General features: G+C 39.0%; 1 protein-coding gene across 5 annotated transcripts in view; it reads left to right on the forward strand.

The window, feature by feature from the left end:
* Nucleotides 1-12,419, forward strand: part of rgs3a (regulator of G protein signaling 3a) — a 162,728-nt gene that overhangs the window by 47,597 nt on the left and 102,712 nt on the right. For 3 of the 5 annotated variants that reach the window (XM_015044237.1, XM_015044241.1, XM_015044242.1), the window contains 5 exons: nt 8,066-8,147; nt 9,121-9,226; nt 9,569-10,001; nt 11,694-11,733; nt 11,913-12,256. In XM_015044237.1, the coding sequence (XP_014899723.1) occupies nt 8,066-8,147; nt 9,121-9,226; nt 9,569-10,001; nt 11,694-11,733; nt 11,913-12,256 (1,005 nt within the window). Of the gene's footprint in view, nt 1-4,392; nt 5,073-8,065; nt 8,148-9,120; nt 9,227-9,568; nt 10,002-11,693; nt 11,734-11,912; nt 12,257-12,419 lie in introns of those variants that run through there. The other 2 variants (XM_015044240.1, XM_015044238.1) reach the window with 2 other exon arrangements.

A 12,419-nucleotide genomic window follows, 5' to 3' on the forward strand; every position in this document is an offset into this window, starting at 1 on the left:
TTTTATTTCTTATCCCTCTTTGTTATATCCTAGAAAACAGCATGAACACGATGGGATGTGCATGTAAATATTTTGGGACAAGTAAAAGTAAGACTTACTTCAAAATTTACTACTGCAGTCAATTGACAACTTTATAAAAGCATTGTGATTCAAATTAAGTGGTTCTCATCCATTTCAGCTGTTTTCATTTCAGATCACTAGAGCATTAATGAATTTATTAAAGGGAGTATTAGGTAAAATAAATTTTTTTTTTTTTTGTTTTTTTTTAGCTTTACATCATGCTATAATGTTATTCTCTCATCAAAACCATACCTGGAGTGTTGCCTTGATTCTTTCATGCATGTCTGAGAAATCCTTTAATCTCCACTGGCAACCTTTCAGGGTCCTAAATGCTTTCTCTCACCAAGCACCACCTTTTCCATGCGGCTCCTTCCCGGAGCTGCGGTCACCGAATCAAGCATCCGCCTCACAGAGCATGCTTATCCCGTGACTTCTGTAAAATGAGCTCAGCTGAGGCGCAGTTCCACCAAGTGCTTGCTAATTGCTGCTGGCTAGTCTGAAGGTGCTGAGTGAGGGAGTTGTAGGGGAGAGGTGCCGTGTGAGGTAGAAGCTCTGAAGCTTGGAAACTGCAAGTCCGAGGAGTAGCTGTGCCTAGAAGGTGGTGCTCGGTCCACCCAGGCGTTTTGCACAGATAAATAGTTGCCATGGGAGATCAAAGGATTTCTCAAATGCCCATGAAAGAATCAAGGCAACTTCAGGTATGTTTATTATAAGGGGATAATATTAGAACATGATTTAAAGCTCAAAAAGTTGATTTTAAGTAACACTGTCCCTTTAAAGAGACGGAGGCCCAATTTCAAGGCGTAAATTGCAAAGTCAAAATTATTTTCAGTCATGTGATTTTAAACAGTTCAGCTTCTAATGAAGTCTTCTAGAGGCATGGTAATTAACCACATTTGAACCAAACCAGGAAATTGTCTACAAAAATGCCAGATACTGGAATACTCAGGTTGGAGACCACTGTGGATGTTGTCGGTAACTTAGGTGGAAACGCACTCAATTCTCACACGGAAATTCTCACATTTGTATTTGTGAATGGTCGCTTCCTTTCTCTGTAACCTCCCGCCTTCTCCCACTATCCGGCTGAGTCTGAGTAACATATGATTAAGCACATTCTCAGGGGAGATTTAAATCAGACAGGGGAGAGCACATTCACAGACTAAATTAGGGGCGAATGGAAAACCTTTCAGTCTTTCTCCTCTTTTCACTTCAAGTTTTTTGTTGCCTTATTCTTGTTTCTTTCCAGACCACTGAATGTTTTCCTCTCTCACTGTGCAGTGCTCTCCTTCACCTCGTTGTCCTCTTTTCTCTCTCTCTCTCTGTTCCATGTCATTTCTGTCTCTGTCACCCCATGGTCATAACCCTGACAAGACAAAGAGCTCCATGGTACCATCTGCTGCCCGCTACTTACTAGCTCAGACATTTTTCGGTGTTTGTTGGCCTTGCACATGAACCGCTTTGCAGATCTGCATTTTATTTAAGCTGCAGTGTTCATTTATTTGTTGTGACCTCTAGAATTTGTGCCGTTCAAAAGTAATGTTGGAATGATGTCTCCATCTAGAAAACCCCGTAACCCTGACACGCTGCTCATCCACTTTATTTCCCATATAAGCATTGAAATAAATGTACAAGCAAAGGAGAAAATAGCAGCTTCCTCATGTAATGGACAGGAAGTTGCATGTTTTTCTAATTGTTAGCAATAGTTCCCCCTTGGGTATGTTGTTCCCCAGCATCACTTTGCTTGTCAACCAGCATTAGCTCCTTAACAGTCCCTGTGGAAATGGACTTGACAAGTCTGTCCATTAGGGAAAAGATGAAGAGGAATGGTGAAGGGTACAGGAAGAGAATAGAAAGTTTTTTTTTTTTAACTTTGTAAAAATGTGTTCTTTTTCAGTATTTGGGCCTGCTGGGTCTTACAGCTCTGTGTTTTTTTATTTTTCTCCTTCATTTGATATGAAAGGATTGTAATAAAAGCTGAAAGCAGCACACACATGTTCGGAGAGAGAGTAAAAATTCAGATGTAAGGATGAGTCTTTCATTACCATCACTGTATGCATAAATCAGTTACAGTTCATCCTAATCAGTTTGAGATCTGCTCTGGAGACAGATGGCAGTGTCGGCCTCTCAATAAGTCTGCTCACAAATTCAGCTCAGATTAAACAGCTCTTTGTATGCTATTTAATATATTAGTATATCACTTAAAAGTAATGTACTTTTAACTGATATATATATAATTTATTTGTCCTTTTTTGTCATAGCATAATTAGTCTGGAATGTTAAATTTATTGTTGAAATTATGAAATTATGAACTTGGCCTGTTTAGAAATCTTAATCTTAATCATGACATATAGTTTATGTGATGTAATGCTCCTGTCAGTTACTAACATCTAAAATGAAAATGAGAAAAATGAAGCTTTTACTGTTAAAATCGTGCTTGGATTAGTCTCTGATATTGAATATGCACCAGTCGGGCTTTTTATGGACTATGCCGACTTTTACAGTTCGGTGAAGGAGTTTCACAGTTCATCATAACCACCCTCCCCTAACTTTAAAAAACTTATTAAACTCCAAAAGGAGCGCCAAAGCACAAATTACATCCTGTTGATTGGTGTTTATAGATGGAAGATAGTTTGCATTGTTTTCTATTAAACAGTTTCTTAATTCACAACTTTAATTTTTCTCCTACAAGTAGGTTTGCACAATAAAACAATCCATTCTTATTTATTTATAGCTAGATTTCAGTTTTTATTTTGATTTGAGTAACAAAGCTAAATTACCTTTGAAGGGTATTTGAAGTAGTTTTAGGGTTGAATTCGAGGAATTGCTCCGGTCCAAGAAGTTTATTTTAATTCCGCCTTTCAAATAAAAGTAAAACATTCTACCTATAGCGCTGAAACTTGTGTTGCGTAATTATGACTGTGTAATCAATCTATTGCTGTTCAAATTCCAACTGCGGCGAGCTGTGAGTCTGAACTTCGCCTTCGACCCATCTTGTGTGTTCACTGGCTTGGAAGAGACGTCCTCCTTTGATAGCTGTTTATTCAGGTCAGAAAGAGTGAGATGGGGAGACACAAAGTAAGACAGAGATCCCACACTGCTGAAAACCAGATTGGCCTCGCCTGGCTCCTCGACAAGCTTTTCAAAACTCTTCTTTCAGTCCTCTGCCCGAGACGTGTTTTCTTCTCTCCCTCTAATCCGTCCTTCTGCCCATTTAGAGGTGAACAGCGCAGTGTGAAAGAGAGAGAAAGTGTTTTTGTGAGCTTGATGGCTAACCCCTCGCCCTTTGAAAAGGCAAACAGGCACAGGCTACCATTACCACTGGCATAAAGAGACCCTAAAACAATGGTGTTTTCTGCCACTTTATTAACGTTGTAGAGACAAGTGCAGCATTGCTCCTCTGTCACTTCTCTGTCCATGTTTCATCCCACGAGCCAGGCATCCAAGCAATTAAAGGAGAAAGAGGCTCGCTGGGAAATAATGGGGCTGCTAAGGGTGAGACAGGCCACTGCAGTATTGGTAATTAAAGAGGCCTTTTCCCCTGCTCTCCTTTTAATGTGTTTATTATTTGCAAAAGTCTGTACGGATTTTTAAAAAAAAAGTTATGTTTGGATAACTAGAAGAAGAGGGAGGCGGGGGCGAGGGACTTTTTAAGAGTTCGCAGGCCTGTGAATTTCCGTACGAAGCGGTTCGAGGTGAGCGGGAACAGCTGAAAGGAAAAGCAGAGGAAATATGGAAGTTGAAAGCATAACAAACAACCACAAGGTCTGGACGTAGACTGGGGAGTGTGGGAACGATGCTGGAAAGAGTATGATGAGGTGTGAAGTGTGTGTGTGAGAGTAAAGTATGTCCCTGAGCAAATCTGGTGTCATTGTGTTTTTGTTGGGGAAACAAGGCCATTAAAATCTTAGACACAAAATGTTGTGAGCAATTTGAAACTTTTTGCAATAATAACCCCAGTATTTGGAGATTGACACGACTGTGATACTCCTTTTTTAATAAGCTTTTTATTGCTACTATTTTGTGTGAATGTGTCTCTGCCATGCCACCTACGTTAGAACTGTAGCACCTCTCGCAACCTCGTAGTGAGGACTCAGGAAGCAAACTGGCCTTATCGGAGGCAGACACACAAAGCCGCTCAGCCTGTAGGATGGCGAGGTATGCATAAGTGCATGCGTGTCGGTGTGTATGTGTGTGTTTTTTGGTGGGGGGGGGTGTTGTTGAGGTGGGAGGCACTTCCTCCTATTCTTCTACTGTTGAAGAGTTCCCATGAGCACCCCTGCCAGGAGCTACAGTGTGGCCTCAGCAGGCTGAGCCAGCGCCAGTCTCGCCTGTGTGACGCCACTACACACACTCACACAGCTGATCTCAGTAGCTTCTGCTGCTACTGTTGTTCTGGACACTGGGCGCGGGGCGGACAAGACAAATGTAAGTTGGACGGAGAGAAAGAACTCGAGAGTGGAGCTTTTACCAAAGTTGACGGACAGTAAGCGAGGCATTTTGGAAGCTGTGGTGGTGAAGAAAGTGATGGAAAGCTTGCATACGTGAATGTGGATTGATGTGCTTGAAAGGAAGACGGTGCAACTGGAGGTCAGTGGTTAAAAAGAAAAAAAAAAAACTGGATTGAGAGTCAGTTTACCCAAAGTTAATGCAGAGAAGATTCACGAGTGGTTGAGGATTTCCTTTTGAGCCACCTTAACTGAACTGACAACTGGGAAGTCCAACATTAAGGTCACCATATCCACCTTTTGGAAACTATCATGATGATACACAACACGCTGAAGTCCACTCAGCCTTCAGAAACCAGCCACAGGAGAACAAACTCTGCCGCTCAAAGAAAGCTGTGGCGATACTCCGGCTGCAGAGGGGGAAACCAGGTGGAAAGCCACCGTCGTAGTGTGTGCGTCTTGACTGCTGACCTAAATGGTGGAGATGGTGGAGGGAGAGGAGGCGGTGGTGTAATGCACACTATCCACGGGCTGTGTCACCTTTGCATCGGATGCAGGCTGCCTCAGGTGTGTAAAAAATAAATAACAGGAAGAGGTAGTGAAAGAATGGAGCGAGGTTGTTGTTAAAAGATGCATTAGCTGTTTGGTATCAATCTGTGTCACACCACTTTAAACACTAGCACATCTTTTTTTATTGCTGAAGAGTCAAATGCACTTTTTATGGTCTTTCCACAAGTAAATGCAGGGGATCTCCGGATGTATTTCTTTTAAAATAGGTGCACAAGCTCTCTGTTTTTAAATTATTTATCCTCTCACATTGTCAGAGAAAGATCTGATGGAGGAAAAAAAAAAAAACCCAGAAATGGACACGTTAGCGAAAGGATACAAATTATTAAAAGCTGCAAGGAATAAAAACCCGAGGGGAAAAAACACGAAGAGACGAGTTAATTGTTCCCAATCTAAAATGCTGTTTGCAGCTTGAGAATAAGGTTGAGATCACATGACAGAAATACAGCAGAACATGTCGTTAAATGTAGCAACTGAAAATATCTAGCCAGATAACATTGTCTAATCGTGCAGATATCATGACATGCCTGGTAAATTTCATTTAGTCTGTGTTAAACTGTCAGCAGTTAATGTTTACCCTTTCCTGCACTGCTGGAAAGTAGATAAGACATGTCCTGCAATCATCGGATGGAGACTGGAGACTGACCTGCTCCTCCCTACATACAGTCGGGTCCAAAAATCAAGGCTTGGCATTGTGGCGTGAGAGTCAAAGGGACATAGTCAAAAAAGAAAAAAAAACAGACGTATGCAGAGGGACTTTTTTCTTTTTATCACATCCTAATTTGATAAACAGTGAATAAATATAGCTGGATTTTAAAACGCCCAATTAATCTTGCTATTTTTTTTTTCCAACCAAATACTAGTTAAATACCAATAAACTCACCAGCCAGTTTTCACTCAAACAGTTTTAATCAGCAGGTCAAATTTTAAGTTTAATCATAACTTGTTTTGTTTATTCATTCTCATTAATACTTTTAGCTCTTGCTTTTTTTTTTTTTTAAAGCAACCTATTCTTTGATGCACTTTGTTTTGAGTTCAGGAAAACTCGGATAAAAATTGAGTTGTATGCTTTGATGCATAAGCAGATATGATCTTATCACTGTCGTTTTCAGTTGGATTCAGGACTACTACTTTTACCAAGAACCTGTAACATTTCTTTTTGCCACATATTTGTGAATTTAAATTGTTGCATGAAAAAATGTTGGCAATGGAACAATTAACAGAACAAGTAAAATCCAAAATTGGCTAGAAAAGATGGCATTTGAGGACTTGCCATAAATTACAATACAATAAAACAAAGTGAAGTCAAAAGATGTGAAGTTTCAAAGAATTACGATGGTATTTTTTATGGCTTTTAGGAAGAAGATTCATTATTTCATTTTTTTCCCCACCTTGAATTAAGTTCTAGTATTCTCTTCTTATACCCATTTGTGAAACGCACAGAATTGTTACATTTTTATTTATCTGAGCCAGTCATTCGTGTACCAGTATCTGCCTTTCTTTTCTTCCTTAAATGAGAAAGATTGCACTGAGATGTTTTGTCTTTACTAAGTACTCAAGAAATGGTTGTTCTTATGGCAAGGCTTTGATTAGTCTATGGTGATCTCAGCTGTTCAGGGATCTCAAAGTCCAGGACTAAAACGACAAATTAAACACACACTGGTGACCGAGTGTGTACACGATAACAGGTGATGACCAGAAGTAAATTTTTATTGCACCCAAATGAGTCATCCGATTGTATCTGTAGCCCTATAATTGTTTTTTCAAACTGGTTAAGTGTAGCCACAGTCTAAAACAGAGCCTTATTCAGCAGACTGAAGCGTGCTGCAAGATGTCAAAAGAACCAATATTCAGGGCACATAAAATCAGTGGGCTATGAAAACCTACAATTTTACCCGACATTTTAGGGTCATCATGAGCTTTGGGCTTTAGAATAATCACCAAATTTCTCCAAGCCGCTGCGTCCAGCTCATAGGCAGATTGAGCCAGCTTACTATAGAAAAAGAGAGCAAAAAAAAAAAAAAAGTGATGTCTGTGCGAGTTTCATGTCCATGGCTTTCATCGGATGGAAAGTGAAATGTTTTGGATGGAATTGTGTTTACTTTGGCTGAGACATATATGAGCTGTTTGACAATGCAAGGGAAAGGGAGATAATGGCTTAGAGTCATCCGAGCTGTCGTTTTGTATCTCTGGATACAATAAATGTCAGACTTTGAGTAGGTGGGGGGGGATTATTTGTATTTTTAAAGAACATTGAGATTGGTTTAATTATGCCACTACATCCTCATCTGTCAGTAGGACCTGCTTTCTATCTTTCAAAGTTAGTTTAAAGCTGTTGAGGCACACATTTTAGAAAAATGTAATAATTTTCAAACAAGTAAGGGATTTAGAAGTGACTATAAGAACTCAGACAACCTCATTAGGCAGTAGAAAATTGTTCTGCTGCACTCCAAGTTATATTGCTTTTCTAGCAGATTAATTACCTTAATTGGAGCAGCATATGAAGAAAAATTATGATCTATATTTGCTCTTTACATTAAGAGAACAATTTGGCTGTGTTAATATAAATACAATTATACAGTTTCTTTAAATATTTGTAACGCCTGGAATTTCCCAGAATAAACTTTTATTTATTTTTTTTTTAATTATTTTTTAGACAGCAAGTTCACAATATTAATNAAAACTNCATTGCNACCACCATTTTGTTTTTCTTTCCTTTCCAACTGTTGGATAAAGAGCAATTTTCTTTCTACTCTGGAACTGTTTTTTTTTCGCACTCAGCTAATTATGTTCACTAGGAATCTGCTGCCAGGACAGTTTTAATAGGAAGTAGTAGCAGAAAACAAATCTACTTAATCGTCCTGCAGGAAGGAAGCTGATTTTTTTTTTTTTTTTTTTAATCCTTGAGCAATGAGGGTGGGAAGGAGAGTCAATCACTGTACCACAAAATGACTAAGTTTGTGTGTGTCTTTGTGTTTGTGTGTGTTTTGCAGGTGACCATCCTTCGAGGGAAGGATGGATATGGATTCACCATCTGCTCAGATTCCCCTGTGAGGGTGCAGGCTGTTGATCCAGGCAAGTTTTGTGTGCTCATGTCAGCGTTTCTAAAAGACACCAGTCAATCTCCAGTCCAGTCTATAAAATGTTTGTTTTCCAAAATTTTTTGTTGCTTCTGTCAATTTTCAGAATAGTTATATTTTATTGATTAAGCCAAATATTGAAAATCAGATTTTTTTTTTCTCAGATTTTTTTTTTTTTTTTTCATTGTTTGTGAGATGAACTATGACATATGTGTTAGGATGAAAGTTCCTCGTTTCACACTAACCTCAGATTGGTGTATCATTATACTGTGGAGGCAGAAATAGGGTTGAAAGTGGTCTCTTGACTTTATACACATTTCTCCTGACTGTTTGTAGCATAAACCTTTTAGAGCGGCACAGCCAGAGGTCCTCACTTGAATATAATCAAGAATCCTTGACATTTTTGTTATTTTTCTGTAATGCTAATAAATACTTTTTTTAAAAAATGTAAATATAAACAGATATTTGTTTTTCTTTTCCAAATTCATCCTCCTTTCACATTGTTTTATTATATTTTGAAAGATACCAGTTTCCTTATGTCTTGAGTTAAAATTTAATTTTATCTAAATCTACATGTCATGTGAATAAATTGGGCTTTAACTGTAGCTTGTTAATGTTTGATAGGACAGGAGGGTCCTGAGAAAACTAGCCAGATGTGTTGACGGTTTAGGTCATCCTGTGAAGCCAGAATTTACTGTCACATAGATATCTAATATTAAAATATTATTCTGTTTGCACTGTGTTGGATTTAATCAGAAGCCTCCCTGTTATGCAACTATCAGACTATATTCCTTAATATGACAGGCAAGCAACAGGAGATAACTTTTTATTAACACATTCAAAACATAAACATTGTGTCTAAGCAATCCATAATTCCTTCTCTATCAGAGAAAGTATAATAGTAAAAGAGACACAGACTCATGTAGTATCAGTATTTCATGATTTCATCTCTCCTTTCCCTCTTACAGGGGGTCCAGCGGACCAGGCTGGTCTGCAGCAGCTGGACACACTCCTGCAGTTAAATGGTCAGCCAGTGGAACAGTGGAAGTGTGTGGACTTGGCCCACGCAATAAGGTAACCAGAACATAAAAGTCTTAGGTATTTTATTTGCTATGCATTTTTAGATCCATATCCAATGCTTCTACCAACACTAGTTTGGAAGTCTTTCCTTTACATTTACTGTTAACAAACTGAAATAAATGTGATGCAATACAAGTTTTTGACCAGTTTAACTTGGAGACCATAATAAGTAGCTGGTGGCTGTCATTGCTTATTGAGTGGACTCATTTCAAGCCAAAATAAACTTTTGTTTTGTGTTTTTTTAATTTCCTTCTTTACTTCTCTGTCTCTATTTAAGCAACTTTTTAATCAAAGATAGATATGATTTTCTGTATTTTTTTTTCCTGTCTGTTGTAGAAACAGTGCCAATGAAATTACAGTGGTGGTGTGGCGCACCGGACCCTCAGCTAAACCCAGTTTTGAGGGCCTCATCCACCGGCCCTCTTACAAACCCTCAACCTCAAACTACGATGCTCCCTCCCCGCCCACCCGCAGGCGCGCGCCAGATGTCGGCCCAAGCAAAGCTCCGCCAGCGGTGCCGCCTCTCCCAGCGCACCACCGCCCTACTGCAGCCCGCAGGCTGCTGGTGAACGGCTCCGAAACTGGAAACGGTGTCGGTGGGAGCAGAGGGACGCTGGAGTGGGGAGCCCACATGGGATCGGCCGAGGAGCTGGATGGTAAACCCCGTCTCCTCCATCATCCTCCAACCGCCACATTAAAGGGAACCAGGGTGAAGGCATCCAATGGGGACAATTACATCATCCTGGCACCCATCAACCCTGGAAGCCAGGTACCACAGACTGGTGGAGGGCTGCATCTTTATCATCTTCTTCGTCCTCCTCATCCTCATTATGGTCATTTGGTGGCACAACCTAGATACGTTTCCTTACCTTACATCCCTGGCGCTGATAGATAGATTGATTGTCTGTTCAGTGTGTCCGTGTCCTGTGGATTAATGCTGTTTCGGTGATTTATGCATGTTTTCAGCACATTTCATGTTGCACATATAGATCATTTTCTTAGATGGATGTTAATAATACAGTATAATCAAGTTTTTGTGTTATTTGTTTTGTTACATTTCTACCAGCCAGAAATTATTTTCATTTTCGAAAATAATGCTTTTGTGCATAATTTATCTACAGATATCATCCAGATACATTATCTTTGTGTCTTTAATTACATATACATACCTTTCATTTTAATTCAGAAAATCCTCAAAAATATTTCTCTGAGGTATATATAATGAAATCAGTTACATACTTTCTGTAACTTGCATGTACATTCACAACATGACATGTCAGTTATATTTTATACAGAACATACTCCTTTTTGTATTTGAAGTAAAGTTTCAATCATAAAAAATGAAATAAAGCGAATCAAATGAATCAAAAAGGCTGATCTGAATTCCTCAGCTAACACGATACTAACAAACTTGTTGAATCAAAAATATAATATTCAGGACCTGTTTAAAACACTGCTGCAGTTCCTGTTGAAGTAAAATATGCATCTCGGCTCATAAGGCTGTTTTCATTAAGCAAATCTCTTAAGAGCTTAAATTATCTATAATCTATCTAACTAACTCATCCTTTTCCTTTTGTTCTTACTTTTATGTCTGTCACTTGAAGCTGTCTGTGTGTTGTGTTACAAGTACTCCTCTTGCACTTTTCTGTATCTGTGCTTTCCAACTTAAGGTTCATTAGAAGGACAAAAATGAGTGTTACTGCCTGAGTCATAAGAGCAGTTAGATGTCAGGAGATAAAGCAGAGAAACTCACAGAAATAACAGACTAGTTTATTGAAAAAAAAAAAAAGTGTAGCCCGAGGAAAAAGAGCCACATACCATCATTCTGAGTAAACCTTTCTCTTCAGACAGCTTAAAAATCAGTCTCTGCACAAAAGGGAAGCAGAGCTTTGTTGGGTTTAGACAGGCTAAAAATAATAACGGCCCTTTGGAAATGGGTCATGTTTGTGGCATCTCAAATGAACAAAGTATTGTAGTTCACAAAAATGCTTTGAAAGCGCACACCAACTCTTCTGTTGCATTGTACTTTTAGAGTAATGAAATATCCTAAAATGTTGCGTTGCTGCCCAAATGTTTCTTTAACTTCCACGTAAATCTGATTAGTATATCTGGCACTGACTTCCTCTGCTGCATATTGTATAACAATGAGACCAGCAATACCTGACGGGGTTCACAGACTGATTAGATGGATGATCCCAAACTGCAGATAATTGCTTAAACTTTGTGGAAAAAAACAAACAAAACTCAGCAACCTGAGTCAACAGCATCAATCGTTGCTAGAAGAAATCATAAACTCTTACAGCCAATTAGTGCTAAAATGTTTTGCTAATTACAATTAGCGTAGTCTGTGGCATACATTAGCTTAGACTTTTTTGAAAAGATCTTTTAATTTTATTGATTGTAACTCATAGATTTGCTGATACAAACATTCTCAGTGTTGTTTCATCCTGCTTGCTTTCAGATACTGAGGCCTGTGTATACCGACAACCAGGGTACATTAGGTAGGACATGCACTCTAAGTTATGCTTTCATTATTACTTTGAATCTAAACCTTCACACTTTATTGTTTTTCCAAATCTCTTAAACTTACCATGTTCTTTTGACTTGACTGTTTTCTTGCATTGGTTTAGAAGAAAAAAAAAAAAAATTGATGATTTTATGTTTTTGATGTGTTTCTTAGCTTCAGGTTACAACAGGTTGTACTCCACACGACAGACTACTGGCCCACAGCCTCAGAGCAGTGCTGGTGGCAGTAATGCTTTTTCTGGGGGTGTTACTGGTGGTGGTGGCAATGGTGGTGGAGGCTTCTCCAGCCGTACTGGCTTCCTGCGACGATCTAACAACTCCAAGGCGTCAAAAGGCTCGTCCACCTCCCCCACTGTCGGCCTAGCTAACTATCAACAACAGAATGCCAATTTTGCTAACTACCAGAACTGTACGATTGTCCGCTCACATACTCCACACGCCAATTATGGGTATGTCAAAGTCGCGCCCAAGATCCTCATCTTCCCCATATTTGTTCAGGTTAGTCAGTCTTATATTCTTTAATGCTTTAGTTGTGAGTTTTGACACAGCTTGTCTTAAATTTTCATATTTTGCTATACTAATGAATTGAATTTTACCATGGTAGTATTTCACATCTTCCTTGTTAGGCTTTTAACATCTGTGATGAAATAGATTGTTTTTT

This window comes from Poecilia latipinna, unplaced genomic scaffold, assembly GCF_001443285.1.
Source record: "Poecilia latipinna isolate Pla-1442-1.1 unplaced genomic scaffold, P_latipinna-1.0 Scaffold665, whole genome shotgun sequence".
In the NCBI taxonomy this organism is placed as follows: Eukaryota; Metazoa; Chordata; class Actinopteri; order Cyprinodontiformes; family Poeciliidae; genus Poecilia; species Poecilia latipinna.